At 34.2% G+C, this 13062-nt stretch overlaps 2 protein-coding genes across 2 annotated transcripts; one reads left to right on the forward strand and one right to left on the reverse strand.

The window, feature by feature from the left end:
- Positions 1-1331: 1331 nt before the first annotated feature.
- Positions 1332-5528, reverse strand: LOC145098004 (putative pectinesterase/pectinesterase inhibitor 23). The gene is made up of 5 exons (XM_079035690.1): positions 3783-5528; positions 3339-3407; positions 3227-3277; positions 1719-1802; positions 1332-1592 (listed from the first exon to the last, which is right to left on the reverse strand). The coding sequence occupies exons 1-5, from the start codon at positions 5526-5528 to the stop codon at positions 1332-1334; spliced, it is 2211 nt and encodes a 736-aa protein (XP_078891816.1).
- Positions 5529-6823: 1295 nt separating this feature from the next.
- LOC145100958 (protein JINGUBANG-like) lies at positions 6824-8480 on the forward strand. Its single transcript, XM_079038107.1, has one exon. The coding sequence runs from the start codon at positions 6895-6897 to the stop codon at positions 8269-8271; it is 1377 nt and encodes a 458-aa protein (XP_078894233.1). The 5' UTR covers positions 6824-6894; the 3' UTR covers positions 8272-8480.
- The last annotated feature ends 4582 nt before the right edge of the window (positions 8481-13062 follow it).

The following is a 13062-nucleotide window of genomic DNA, read 5'->3' on the forward strand; positions in this document are numbered from 1 at the left end:
CAAAATAAAAAAATGACAAGTTTCTTTTTAGCAGCTTTCGTAATATAACCTGTTTTTTTTTTTTTTTGGGATGAGTCCACCACATGGAATTGGACCGCACGAATTGATGTGTTAAGGTGTTAATTGTCATCATAATAAGCATTACTAAAAAGCTTTATACTAAGTAAATAATTAGCAGCATGACATAATTGGATTTCATATAAGTAAAAACAAACGAGATTGACAATAAATGCAAGTCACAAGCATATGACATTGTATTGATCCTGAATTCAAACTTGAAAAGTGTGCGACAATTTTCTTGAATTGGGAAGAAATAGAAATCTTAGGTTTTATTCTATAAATTTTGGTTTAGTTAGTACTTTCAATGAAAAATAAGTTCCACAATATACCCGTTTCCTATTCCGGTTCCACATTAAACCCGGTTCCAGTTTTTTAAACCCGAACCAGGTCCATTAAACCCGGTTCTGGTTTTTTAAACAAAACCGGTTCAAAAACCCGGATTAACCGGGCCCGTTGGACCCATACCCGAAATACCCGGAACCCGGATAAGAGTAATTTTGAAACCCAATACCTAAACCGTTTAATCATTTTCCGGTTATACCGGTTCCGGTTTCGGTTTTCCGGTTTTACAACTCATCCCTAGTCGCTAATACATTTAGCGATGACATGTCGTCACTAGTACCTCGTAGTTAATACTCTTTTGTCGCAGCAAATAGCGTCGTCTCTAATACACATTGTCACTAAATGGTCACTGTCGTCGCTATTGTTGTCGTCTCTATTACCTTTCCGAACACCGGTCGGAGTTTTTCCAGCTTCTTTTCCCGGAATCAGTTGTCGTCGCAATTGGTGAATATCGTCCCTAAAGGTGTCGCTGCTAATGTTTTTTTAAAAGCAATTTATTTATGATATTAATTTGTATATATTATAAAAGGAAGCTTTAATAAAAATACATACCACATTACATCAACATCAAATATACCACATTACATAAACTATCTAATAAATCCCAAATAAACATCTAATATATCATCCATAAACTATCTAATAAATCCAAAACAACATCATCCATAACAAAAAACAAGAAATACTATGTGTCTGTATCTTCCTCATCGTTGTTTTCCTCGTTGTTGACTTGGTTTTTAAACGAATAGAAAATGTCTTCAATGGCCGTCACAAACGTCGGGTTTTGAAGAAAAGCATTCACAGTCGGCTTTGGAGGTTAATTGGTGGTGGGAGTAGGCTTTGGAGGTCAATCGACGGTGGAGACTAGTGGCGTCAGCGGTGATGTAGCAAATCATCGTCGAAGAGACCCATTGGAGATTCTTGACAGATTATACGTCGTATGGGAAGAGGAAGTTGAACAAAAGGGCCAACCCTTTAGCGGCGACGCTAATAGCGGCGACATGGAGGCTATTAGCGGCGACAATCTGGAGGGAACTCAACGTGCCTTTTCCGGAGATTATCGACTGTTGGATCACATGAGAATCGTAGGGCCAAGATTTTGTCCAATATGGGTCAACGGATCGACACCAATAACAACGACATGTCGCCGCTAAATGTGTCGTCTCTATTGCCTTCCACAGGAACAAACCCTGTCCATTGGATCATGTTTCAAACCAAGGGCCAAGATTGAAAGGAGCGTGTCTCCGACGGATCTCTGGTCCATACCTTTAGCGATGACGTTATTAACAACGACATTGACATTTTAGCGGCCACACCAAGCGTGACTTATCTGATGTCGTCGCTAAAGGTCTTGTCGTCGCAAAAAACGACGTCCCTAATACTTTGTATTCTTGTTGTGCCTATCAAACATAATATTCTAAAAAAATGAAATGTACATGAAGTTACTTAATTGACAAACTATTACTTATCTTAAGTTCTTAACTATTATTATAATGAACATTAACAAACTATTAATTATCTTTCCGGAATGATACTAGTTGTCTAATGGATCTGTATGTTTATACAGTTTTATTTTAAAATTATAGTTTTGGTCCCTAGTTTTAATATCTGAGTTCCGTCTTTGTTGATGGTTTAAGTTTTATCCCGACAGTTGTATAATTTAGAAGTAGATCAGAAAATATGTTTGTTGTCATTCTAAAGATGACATATAAGACCATCTGTTATACCTACTACTAACCATTTTAGTGGTGGGTGCCACATTATCACCACACACAATCACTAAAAGATCGGTATACACACCACTAAATGGATTAAATATTTAATAGCAAATAATTATATATATATATATATATATATATATATATATATATATATATATATATATATATATATATATATATATATAGAGAGAGAGAGAGAGAGAGAGAGAGAGAGAGAGAGAGAGAAAGAAATCTATTGGATGTGGGCTTCCGTGGTTTGCACCACAATCCACCACGACCACTTGCTACTACTAAGCACTGAGATGGTGTGCACTATAATGATTAGTAGCCAGGTTGATCATGAATATATTCGTTATAAGTATACTGGATGATCTAAGGTAGATATCCAATTGGATTTAATAAAAATAAGACATGGTCTATGCATGTAAAAGAGAATTCTATGTAATCATCATCACTCAATTATTTTAACAAGATCAACGTTTCTTAACAATAATTGTTGTAATCCCTTCCAAGACGGTTTTCATAGGGCCAAATTACCGGATAGATCATTATATACCTAAATATGCGATTATTCTTGAAAACGACCATCAATTTAGTAACCTGTGAAGATTTAGAGCCACAACTTTGCATATAAACAAACACTGCATTTGATTTTAGCTAAAATACCTTGAAGTGGATGATAATTCTAATCATGAAGGTTCTAAATAACAACTAATTAGGTGGTAATGAGTTCAATGTCTTGTGTGGAGGTGATAAATAAAATTTTGTCCTTAAATAAATAAATAAATAAACTGAAAGATGAAGACATGCATCGTGAACTTTATGTATATGGAAAGAGAAATTAAATTAACTTTTATTTTTTATTCCTATAAATATTCCTATCCAAACTAATATTATGAAACTTGTTATCATTCCAACTTTCAATTTAATTTGATTTGATACATTTTTAATATATTTTTAGTGAGATAGTTACAAAAAATATATAAATTGATGACACTTGTAATAATATTGTAATAATATTAACGGGTAAAAATATTTGTAAGGTTATAGAAAGCGATTTAATTTCTTATATGGAAATAAGCAAGGTTCAAAATTCGATGTACCTTTCGGCTTTCACAGGTTGATAATGAATAACCACTTATTGGGACGTTATGCTGAAATTCCAACTAATGACATGTCAAAATGAAATAGGTTGTATGTAGTAATATTTTATACCGTATCCAATAAGAGAACGTGCAGATTTGTAAAACCTAATATTGCAAAGATATCCTTATACCTTTTTAGCTAATAATCCAATAATACAAATAATCAACCAAAGATTTTTCTAATACAACGACAAAAATACATCGGATCACAATTTTTAACATGATAACATAGAGTATGATCATCAATAATATAATGCATTACAAAGGATTTTTATATATCTATTCTTCATAGATATATAAATTATCCACTAACTTTAAGCTATTATGGCCAAAATGAGTAAATATGTATATAAGTATAATATTACATGAAATGAAAGGGTAAAATATGATATTAAACTCTACCTATGTATACATGTATATAATTATAAAAACTGATGGTAATAAAAAGTAAAAACATGAATGAATTAAATTAATATTTAAATCCTGCTTTGACAGGAATACCACCGTTACGCACCCAAGATTTCGCATCCATAAAGGGGTCAGGGGTAAAATAGCCGGCATATTTCTTATCTTTGATGACCTTAAATCCTTTCCATTTGACCCTATCATCGGTGTCAGAGCCAGGTCCCTTGTTGTAAAACTCTCTGAACATGCACGTCTTGTGATTCTTTGTTTCAAGCCATGTGCTCCATCCTTGTGGTTGAATGAGATCACCTATGTTGCATTGCATCACCACCGCTGTAGCATCTGGCTTCCATGGACGACCGAGGTAGCTCTTGGTTTCTCCCTTGGCCGAATCTAGTTCTTTGTCTGCTTTGATCTTACACTTCTGAAGCACTACACCTGCAGCTTCTACATGTTTCATTTTTCCGTCTGCTGTAATGTAACAGCTTTGGCCATTTTCTGGTTTCCTAATATAGATCTCACAATCTTGGAAGAAAGCCCTCCCGCTTCCAGTGATAAAGTCCACAGTTCCATAGATGGAGCAATTCTTGTAGAACTGGTCATGGGCATGATAGTATATAGTGTTTTGGTAACCTTCAAAGCTACAATCCACCATGATAGTATTGGGGGCTTGGGATCGGAATGCCACCGCTTGGTTCCCATCTGGACCGGCCGTGTTTCTAAATCCTATACCTCTTGCCATGAACCGTTCGCCTTCAGCAACAAAAGTTGCGGTCTGGGTGGCCCCGACCTTTCCTTTTTCTTGGCTCTTGTCACCGGTGATGATGGTCTTGTCACGACCATCACCATACATATAAACATTGCATTGGTTCTTTTTCACGGTGATCTGACCCTCCTTGTAAGTACCGGCCTTGACATATATGAAATATCTTCCTTTGTGATTTGAAGGATACCCATCAAGGGCCTGTTTGATGGTCTTGAAATCACCGCTGCCATCTTGAGCCACCACCACATCGGGTGTCATGGTTGATCCCTTTTTAAGCTTTTTAAGTTTTTCAGGTTCGGGAGTTTTGAAGTAGTCTTGGCTTGTGTATTTTTTAAACATCCCATGGTCTTTGTCTTTGTCTTTGTCTTCGTCTTCATCATCCTCGTCCTCGTCGTCGCAACCACCACCGAGAAGGGTACGGTCAGCAGCAGAAAACCGAACGGGACCCTCATCATCCTCATCAAGATCAAGAAGCCTGCGGTGTCCTGCGTAATGGAAATTACCCATGTCAACCCCAAACTCCATGAGGATATCAGAGATATAGTAGACGATCTTTTGGGTATTAAAGGTGTGTTTGTTGGCATCGTCTAATTCCTGTTTCATTTCCTTTCTGAGATTTTCGTCGTTGATCTCTTCGACACATGTGGTTTGGTATGCACGGATAGCTGTGAGCCACACAAGCATCGGGTCGGCCTGCTCTCCCAAAGTCGCTATTTTGCTCTTCGTTGCCACATTAAGAACCTGATCCAATGCTTCTGAGGCGTCACCTAATAGTTTCTCACAGTTCTTAAGTTCCGAGCCACCAGACTTGGCGTACTCAGAAGCCTTATCAAGGCCCTTTTGGATGCTATGGAAGCTAGCAAATATGTAATCCTTCTTGGTGGACGACGAGTTCTTGGACACCTCGCTTAATGCCTTTTTGCATGCGTCTTTGTACTCTGTTGGTTTACAGATGATGCAGACTGCCTTGGTGTTTATCAGCTCATCATCCTCTAAATATCCATTTCTAGCCACCAAAGCCACGATACAAAGAATAACAACAATCGAGAACCCTAATGATAACACGGCTTGTACTAAATGATTAGCCATCTTCAATTCAAATAATATATATCCTCTTACTTACTTATTATTAGTAGTATTGGGGACAAACAATAACCAAAAAGATTTGCTTGTTCCGCATGCATCAATGGAACAAGCAAACTTATTGGAGATGGAGACCGAGATTAATTGAAGTTCACTTCTATTTCTTTTTTTTCCCTCTAATTTGTATCCTTTTCTCCTATCAGATTTATTTATTTCAAACGAATGAAGCATGTGCAACTTATTTGATACTTTTCCTAAAAACATTTTGCTACTTTTCCTAAAAACATTGAATGTATATTGCAACTCTTCCTAAAATTAGCAATGGCCGTCCTTCTCTTTAGTTTTCCATCAACCCTTAAGCATCTCCCCTTTTTATGCTCTTCCATATACCATTTCGAGGCCACTTCTTTTCCATTTTATTACTAGCTAGTTTCACCTGCATCCATTGGAATATATGATTGTTTTAACTAACTAATTAAAATTAGTAACAAAATTTTTCCTCTTAGATTCGGGTTATATATATATGAAGATTACTAATTTTGGAACTACTCGTTAAATGCTAATCATCAACTTATTTGATTTGTATCTTTTATATCGATATTTTTATACGTAATCATATTCGTTATTAATGGGCACCAACATAAAGAATGAAACGGTAAATACTAATAGCTAAGGTATGTTCACCAAATTGCAAAACAAATGAAAGGATAAAATAAAACTTTTTAAATATTCTTAATTATAGCTAGCATAATAATTGAACTTATACTAGTCCATTGTATATATATTGATCAAGCAACCTTTTTCTATTAGTTGGAGTTTGTAAAACATGCATATCGTATGTTTCACCTAATCAGGTTAAATAAATAATAATTTCCCTATAAATATCTTCAGAACAAGATAGACAAACTTCACATATTTACGCCTCTTTTTTCATTTATTGATGCCAATAAGAACTGCAGCAATCAAATATCTAAATTCTCATGCGTATAATCTTACGAATATTTATATATACTTACACCAACAACTTAAGGACACATAAGTTCAAAGACAATTATTTATGTCTAAATGTACGTAGCTTAATTAATCGCTAATTACCTAAGAATTGCGATAAGAAAACATAAGAAACCAAAAAAGATACCAAATATTGACAGTAATTGTTTAAATGTGGGAATAATAATTCAATATTTGTAATTTTCTAAAATAAATAACAAAATAAAAATAGGAAAAGTACAAAAGATAGAAAAAGAATATATTCGCGTTTGTGAGATTATCCATGCTCTATATATCGTTTCCTTCGTTTAGTTCACCATTTCATCTCTTCATCAACACATTCTTTTCGAAACACCCTCTATCTCCTCCGGCGGGCGGCAACATGAAATTACGTTCATTTCTTTCCACCTGCTCCGCCACCATCTGCACAGCTACAGACGACGACACGACCACCATAACATATCGACAAAAGTATGGAGCACCGCCAGGTAAACTCCTATTCTCCGACACAAGCAGTAGCATCTCCGATACTACCACCACAGCCACCAGTCCATCACTCGACACCAGTTACAGTTACAGCAGCAGCCTCCACAGCAACCTCTCTCTTCAAACTCTACCCTCCGTCCCTTCCCTCCAGAAACTCTCCCCTGATACTCTCAACCTCGCCGTCTCCCATGGCTACCTAACCTCCCTCAAACCCTCCCCACCCGGACGAGTCAACTACCTTGCCGTCCATAACCACCTCCTCTACGCCGCCTCCGGCAACCTCATTCACGTATTCGATACGACATCATTCGCGCTACTGGATGTCTTCAGCGTCAACGACTCTTCGTCTGGTTCAGTTAAATCTGTTGCGTTTCACAACGGAAAAGTTTTTACTGCTCATCAGGATAGTAAGATCCGAGTATGGAAATTAACAGAAAACAAACGTCACAAACACGCCACGACGCTGCCGACGATGGAAGATCGGTTGCTGAGATCGATTTTAAATAAAAATTACGTGAATGTCCGTCGTCATAGACGGCGGTTATGGATCGAACACCACGACGCCGTCACTGGACTAGCGATGATAGATAATCAGCTAATGTGTTCGGTTTCATGGGATAAATACTTGAAAATCTGGAAAACTTCAAACTTCCGATGTGTGGAGAGTATCAAAGCACACGACGACGCAATCAACGCCGTCGTGGTCGCAGCCGACGGCACTATTTACACCGGATCCGCCGATCGCCGGATTAAAGTATGGGGAAAACTGTTTGGCGAGAAGAAACATGGACTCATTGCCACGTTGGAGAAGCACAAGTCAGCTGTCAACGCACTTGCGCTAAACGACGTCGGATCAGTGCTGTTTTCTGGCGCCTGTGACCGTTCAATCTTGGTGTGGGAAAAGGAGGACAGTGCAAACCATATGGCGGTGACCGGAGCGTTGCGGGGCCATAGTAAAGCAATACTTTGTCTCATCAACGTCTCAAATTTATTATTCAGTGGGTCCGCTGATCGTACGGTGAGGATTTGGCAACGTGGGTCCCACGGCAAGTTCTGTTGTTTGACTGTATTGGACGGGCATACAGAGCCCGTCCGATCGTTGGTGTCAGATATAGATTCATCAGAAGAATCTTTATCGGAATCTGTATCTGCATCAACAGTAAAAGTGTTTAGCGGAAGTTTTGCGGGTGAAATTAAGGTATGGAAGGTTGAGGTCTCGAATATTGCAAGTCCGATGTCAAGTCATCTATCTAAACTCAAACTAAGATCATAAAATCGTGTTCGTTTTGGTTATGAGATACTATCATTGTGTGTAATTCAAATACAAAAAAGTTTGAGAATTGTTTTGGGTTAATTTAGTTATTTACATGTAGAACCAAGAACTGAAAACTGGATGAGATGTACATAATTGGTGATTATTTTTTATGTTACCAATTAATGATTTGTTTAATTTGTATTTAAGGTTTTGTTTTGGGTGAAATTGACAAGAGTTGATTACATATCACGTGATTTCATGTTACCTTTGTTCTTGTTTGAATACCCAATTTTCGAGTGATTTTGCTAGGCTCTAGATGTCACAACAATACACATACATAATTTCAAACATGTACATACATGTATACATAAACATTATATTACATTATATACTAAATTAGACCGAAGTGCATGAATATGACATGGGATTATGAGGAATAAATCTATAAAAATGATAATTTAAATTTTGATTAATTAATTAATTAATCACTAATGTCGGAAGTGATTGGAGGAGCGGAAATAATTATGTGTGTAGGATATGATATGTAGAGTGCACTCAAACTCGTATAGTAGTCTACACCTTGCATGGATTTAATATAATCTCCTTGATAACAACCATCAAATTTTGGACTTATTGTACATTACAATAAGCATTGTTCATGTTATAAGCTGGTACAACTAGTAATGCGCATTGTATATTGTATAATAAACATTAAGTAAATTACCTTTTTGTCCCTTGTGTTTGCTTTTTACTTACATTTGAGATCCGAAAACAAAATCCAAAGTTTCAAACCATACGCAAGAATGAGACAAATGTAGCATAATATAATGTTTTTAGATTTAAAATTCAACTAAGTACGTAATAATCATATAGTATATTTTATGATGTTTATTTAATTTGATGATCTAACCACGAATTTCACATATTTTAATGACTAGCTTTGAGATATATTACATTGATAGTAAGTAAATATTATATCCCGTACTAATGGATGCTGATATTATTATTATTCCCGTTTAAATATAAATTCAAATTGTTTTAGCAAACGATGATAAAGAAATAGACAAATGTAGCATAATATAATTACATGATAGTGGTATAAAAGCCACAAATAATGGAATTAAATAAATACACACACTTCAACACATAAATTGAGCAACTTGTCATGTGGAACATCTTTCATAAGTCAACAAACCTTAAAGATTTCCCATTTGCTTTTTAGGGTTATATTTTCAAATCTAAAAGCCTGGATTTCGAAAAGTATAAATAAACATATGTCATTTAAATAATATTATCACAGGTTTACTATTATTTCTTTGTATTCAACTCAAATTAGTCAACACTGTATGAAATAATACATATACAAACTTAATCAGTTAATTAGCAAACTAAAGTACAGAAATAGTTTTGAACATTTAAAGATACATGACTATGCATAAAATTATTATATACCTAATTTTATGACTAAACTTATGTTATTTGATTACAAACTTTTTATATGTCCGCGTTTCACTGTTGCTAAACTTTGTTGTTCATATTATGTTTCCTGATTTCTTTTCTAATGTTAATTATATTTAAGTTTGTTATGCATATACATTACTACTCCTAAACACACAAATTAAAATTAAAAATTTCTTTATTTTAAAGCAACTTTGAGTACAGTTGTATTTTACTGTCAAGTGCTAGTAGGGGTTTTATATGTATGGTCAACCATCAATCATGTAATCGTGTATTAGACTTTTAGCTAGAATTTATTCAAGCGGTATCATAAATTGCATGTTCTTTGACTAAATATGTTATATGAAATGGTAGGGATATGAGACCATAAAATATTAGGAAATTTTCAAATAGGAACTGAAACAATTAAATTATATTTAATAATTTATAATTATATTTAATCAATTAAATGAATAATATCATCATGTAATATAATGATATTAATTATGTCAAAACCCTCCAAACTTATTTTTAAAAACTGAATTATAAACCTCTAATATTTTGTGTCGATCAGTTATATAAAACTATGAGCTATTATATAAAAACATTAAGCATAAAAATATATAAAAGTTTTCATTTGGTATTAACCATTGGTTTAGATTATTTATTTCACAACTCATTTGTTTTTTTTTTTTCTATTTTTGCATTTCACTTGAATGTTTTTTTTTTCTCTTTTCAAAAACGTCAATATTGAATTTTCATAACACACTATGGGTCATTACTACTAATGTATCAAAACTCAAATTTATGTTTAAACCAAACATTCATTAAAATCATATACAAATACTAATATGTTTCTAGCTACTTGTCATTAGTGATTTTTTAGAATATTATTACATCATAACAATTTTTATAAAAAAAAAAATTTAAGACAAAACTGTAAAAATGGTTCATACATATGGTATGTATTTTTACTGAGCTTTAGTCTAAACCTCAAATTTTTTAGATTGATGATCCTTTTGATTATGTTTTTATTACATCATATCTGGTTTGGTCATGTCCAAGCTTAAAAGACTATGATACCTTCGTATACTTATATTTCATTTTTCTTTCATTTTATTAAATTATTATTGTTATTTAATTTTAAAAAATGACCCCACACACACAATAACACCACCCACCGTTATCTTTCTCCATTCACCTGTTATCACCAACACAACCATTTCCCTTTAGAAATTTTACAAAACAAAAGGTTGCATCTTTTGAGGATTAAACATACGCACACACACATCCAGATGCATACACATATCAACCCCTCTTCCTTCGTTGACAGATGCAACGATTTCTGGGTTTTTTGTTGACAATTTTTCTGGGTTTTTATTTGAAATTTCCTGGTTTGAGGAAGATCGTTACTACCATATGCATCCCATGTTCTTGACTTTAACCCACAAATCAGAAATCAAGGTGGATAGATCTTTCTTGACTTTTATGGAGTTCATAGGCTACTAGAAAGAACATACACACAAGACGCTTGATGGAAATAAAAGGGATGTGTTTTATGCTTTTCCAATTATACCCTTCGTTTGTAGAAGAGGAGTAATCAGGTTCTTTTGGGGTTTTTGTTCGTTTGCAACCCAAACAACATGAAGCAAAGCCCCCACCCCCACCTCATCGAAATATTTATGCTTTACTATTGAATTTCCAGTTGAAACCCACTTCTGATGCCACTGCAGACCTTGGGTTCATCGTGAATGGAGATAGTGACGAAGACTTGACGGGGTTACCTGTTAATCGCATTTAGGGAGGTTTGAATCATTTCTGAACTCACTATTTTGATAATCAAGAAAAACTAAACTCGTTTGGGGTTTAAGTTCTTGTTGTTACTTGTTAGCCTTATGCAATTAAATATAGAATCAACACAATTTCCATAGTGAAATCTCGTTTGGACTTGGTAAATAATTGATGGGTACTATAAGGTGAACTTGGAGGTGGTCCTTGGTGGGGATGACTGGATGATCTTTGCTAGGTCAAAACAGCAGTGAAGATGGCGATGATGGTGAACCAGGTGGTGATTTTTGGTGGTTAGGATGGTGATGAAGGTGGGTGATTTTGGTCTCCCTGAACAGTAGTGAAGATGTCGATTAGGATATTCCTCCAGCTAGATAAGATGAACTTGGGGGTTGTGCCTACTAGGAATGATTTCGTGTAGGAGAGAGAGAGAGAGAGAGAGAGAGAGAGAGAGAGAGAGAGAGAGAGAGAGAGAGAGAGAGAGAGAGAGAGAGAGAGAGAGAGAGCCTCTATTTTTTATTAATAAACCTTTAAATTAAATAGAAAACACATTTAAAAAAATATATATCAGAAAGGCATTTTAGTCTTTTCAGTTTTCCGAGGGACCATTTCCGTGTACAAATTAGGTCAAGCCAAAAAAAATTAAGGTTTGAACTAAACCTTGAAAAAAATGCATACCACAATGATCAATTTTCCAGTTTTGTCAAAAACTAAATATAAAAAAGGATTTTGTGTATATGATCCAAGAAGGATTGTTTTTAAAATGGCTAATTAAATATCTCAAATAATATTTAATATTCATGTCAATGTCTTAATATTCCTTAGCCTATTCATGTTATGTTAGAAAATGAAAAGAATTATGATTGAATGTCTCAAAAAAAAGATACATATGAAACAACAAATCATAAATTTTCAATTCACAAAGGTCAAAATATATCCATAATAAAAACTTTGATTCGTGATACAAATGTCCTTAACCTCTCTTACTATTTCCGCTAAAATTATAACATTATAATACAATTGACTAATTACTTAATTAATTGAGAAACAATATTTTTATACTTGAAGAATGATCTAACATCATAAAATACACATATTGATGGTTAGTTGTTCCCAGATCTTTCATGCCTACAATCTAACACAACAGTGCATATATATTATATAATTATAATATATGAAACATAAGATATCATGAAAAATAAATTAAAAGTATTTAATATATATATATATATATATATATATATATATATATATATATATATATATATATATATATAGAGAGAGAGAGAGAGAGAAAGAGAAAGAAAGAACCTTGACACAATGTTGTATTATATCTTTGACTTTGAATCTTTGATATTTTTTTTCTTTAAATCAATCAATGACTTGATTCGTTGAATATTTGATATACCCAAAGAAGATCGTATTACCCCAACATATTTCGTCATTATGCACTTTCTTTAGACATATGACAACTACAACATTCTTCTTCATTTTTATGTATTCTACATAACAAAATTTGAAAGAGAGAGAAAGCAAGTACGAGTGACCAAACATAAGAATAATGTTCTTATATAGGTAAAGTAT

The sequence above is a fragment of the Lactuca serriola genome, chromosome 4 (assembly GCF_051521515.1).
Source record: "Lactuca serriola cultivar US96UC23 chromosome 4, Lser_US96UC23_V15, whole genome shotgun sequence".
Taxonomy (NCBI): domain Eukaryota; kingdom Viridiplantae; phylum Streptophyta; class Magnoliopsida; order Asterales; family Asteraceae; genus Lactuca; species Lactuca serriola.

What these genes read in the sequence shown, in the direction of transcription:
- LOC145100958 (XM_079038107.1), top strand. Translation starts at nt 6,895, where the DNA reads ATGAAATTACGTTCATTTCTTTCCACCTGCTCCGCCACCATCTGCACA.
- LOC145098004 (XM_079035690.1), bottom strand. Translation starts at nt 5,528, where the DNA reads ATGGCTAATCATTTAGTACAAGCCGTGTTATCATTAGGGTTCTCGATT. An exon ending in TTATGGATGCGAAATCTTGG is followed by an intron (nt 3,408 to 3,782) that starts GTGCGTAACGGT and finishes TTGGATTATTAG; the next exon opens with CTAAAAAGGTATAAGGATAT. An exon ending in CAACCTGTGAAAGCCGAAAG is followed by an intron (nt 1,803 to 3,226) that starts GTACATCGAATT and finishes TATGTTTGATAG; the next exon opens with GCACAACAAGAATACAAAGT.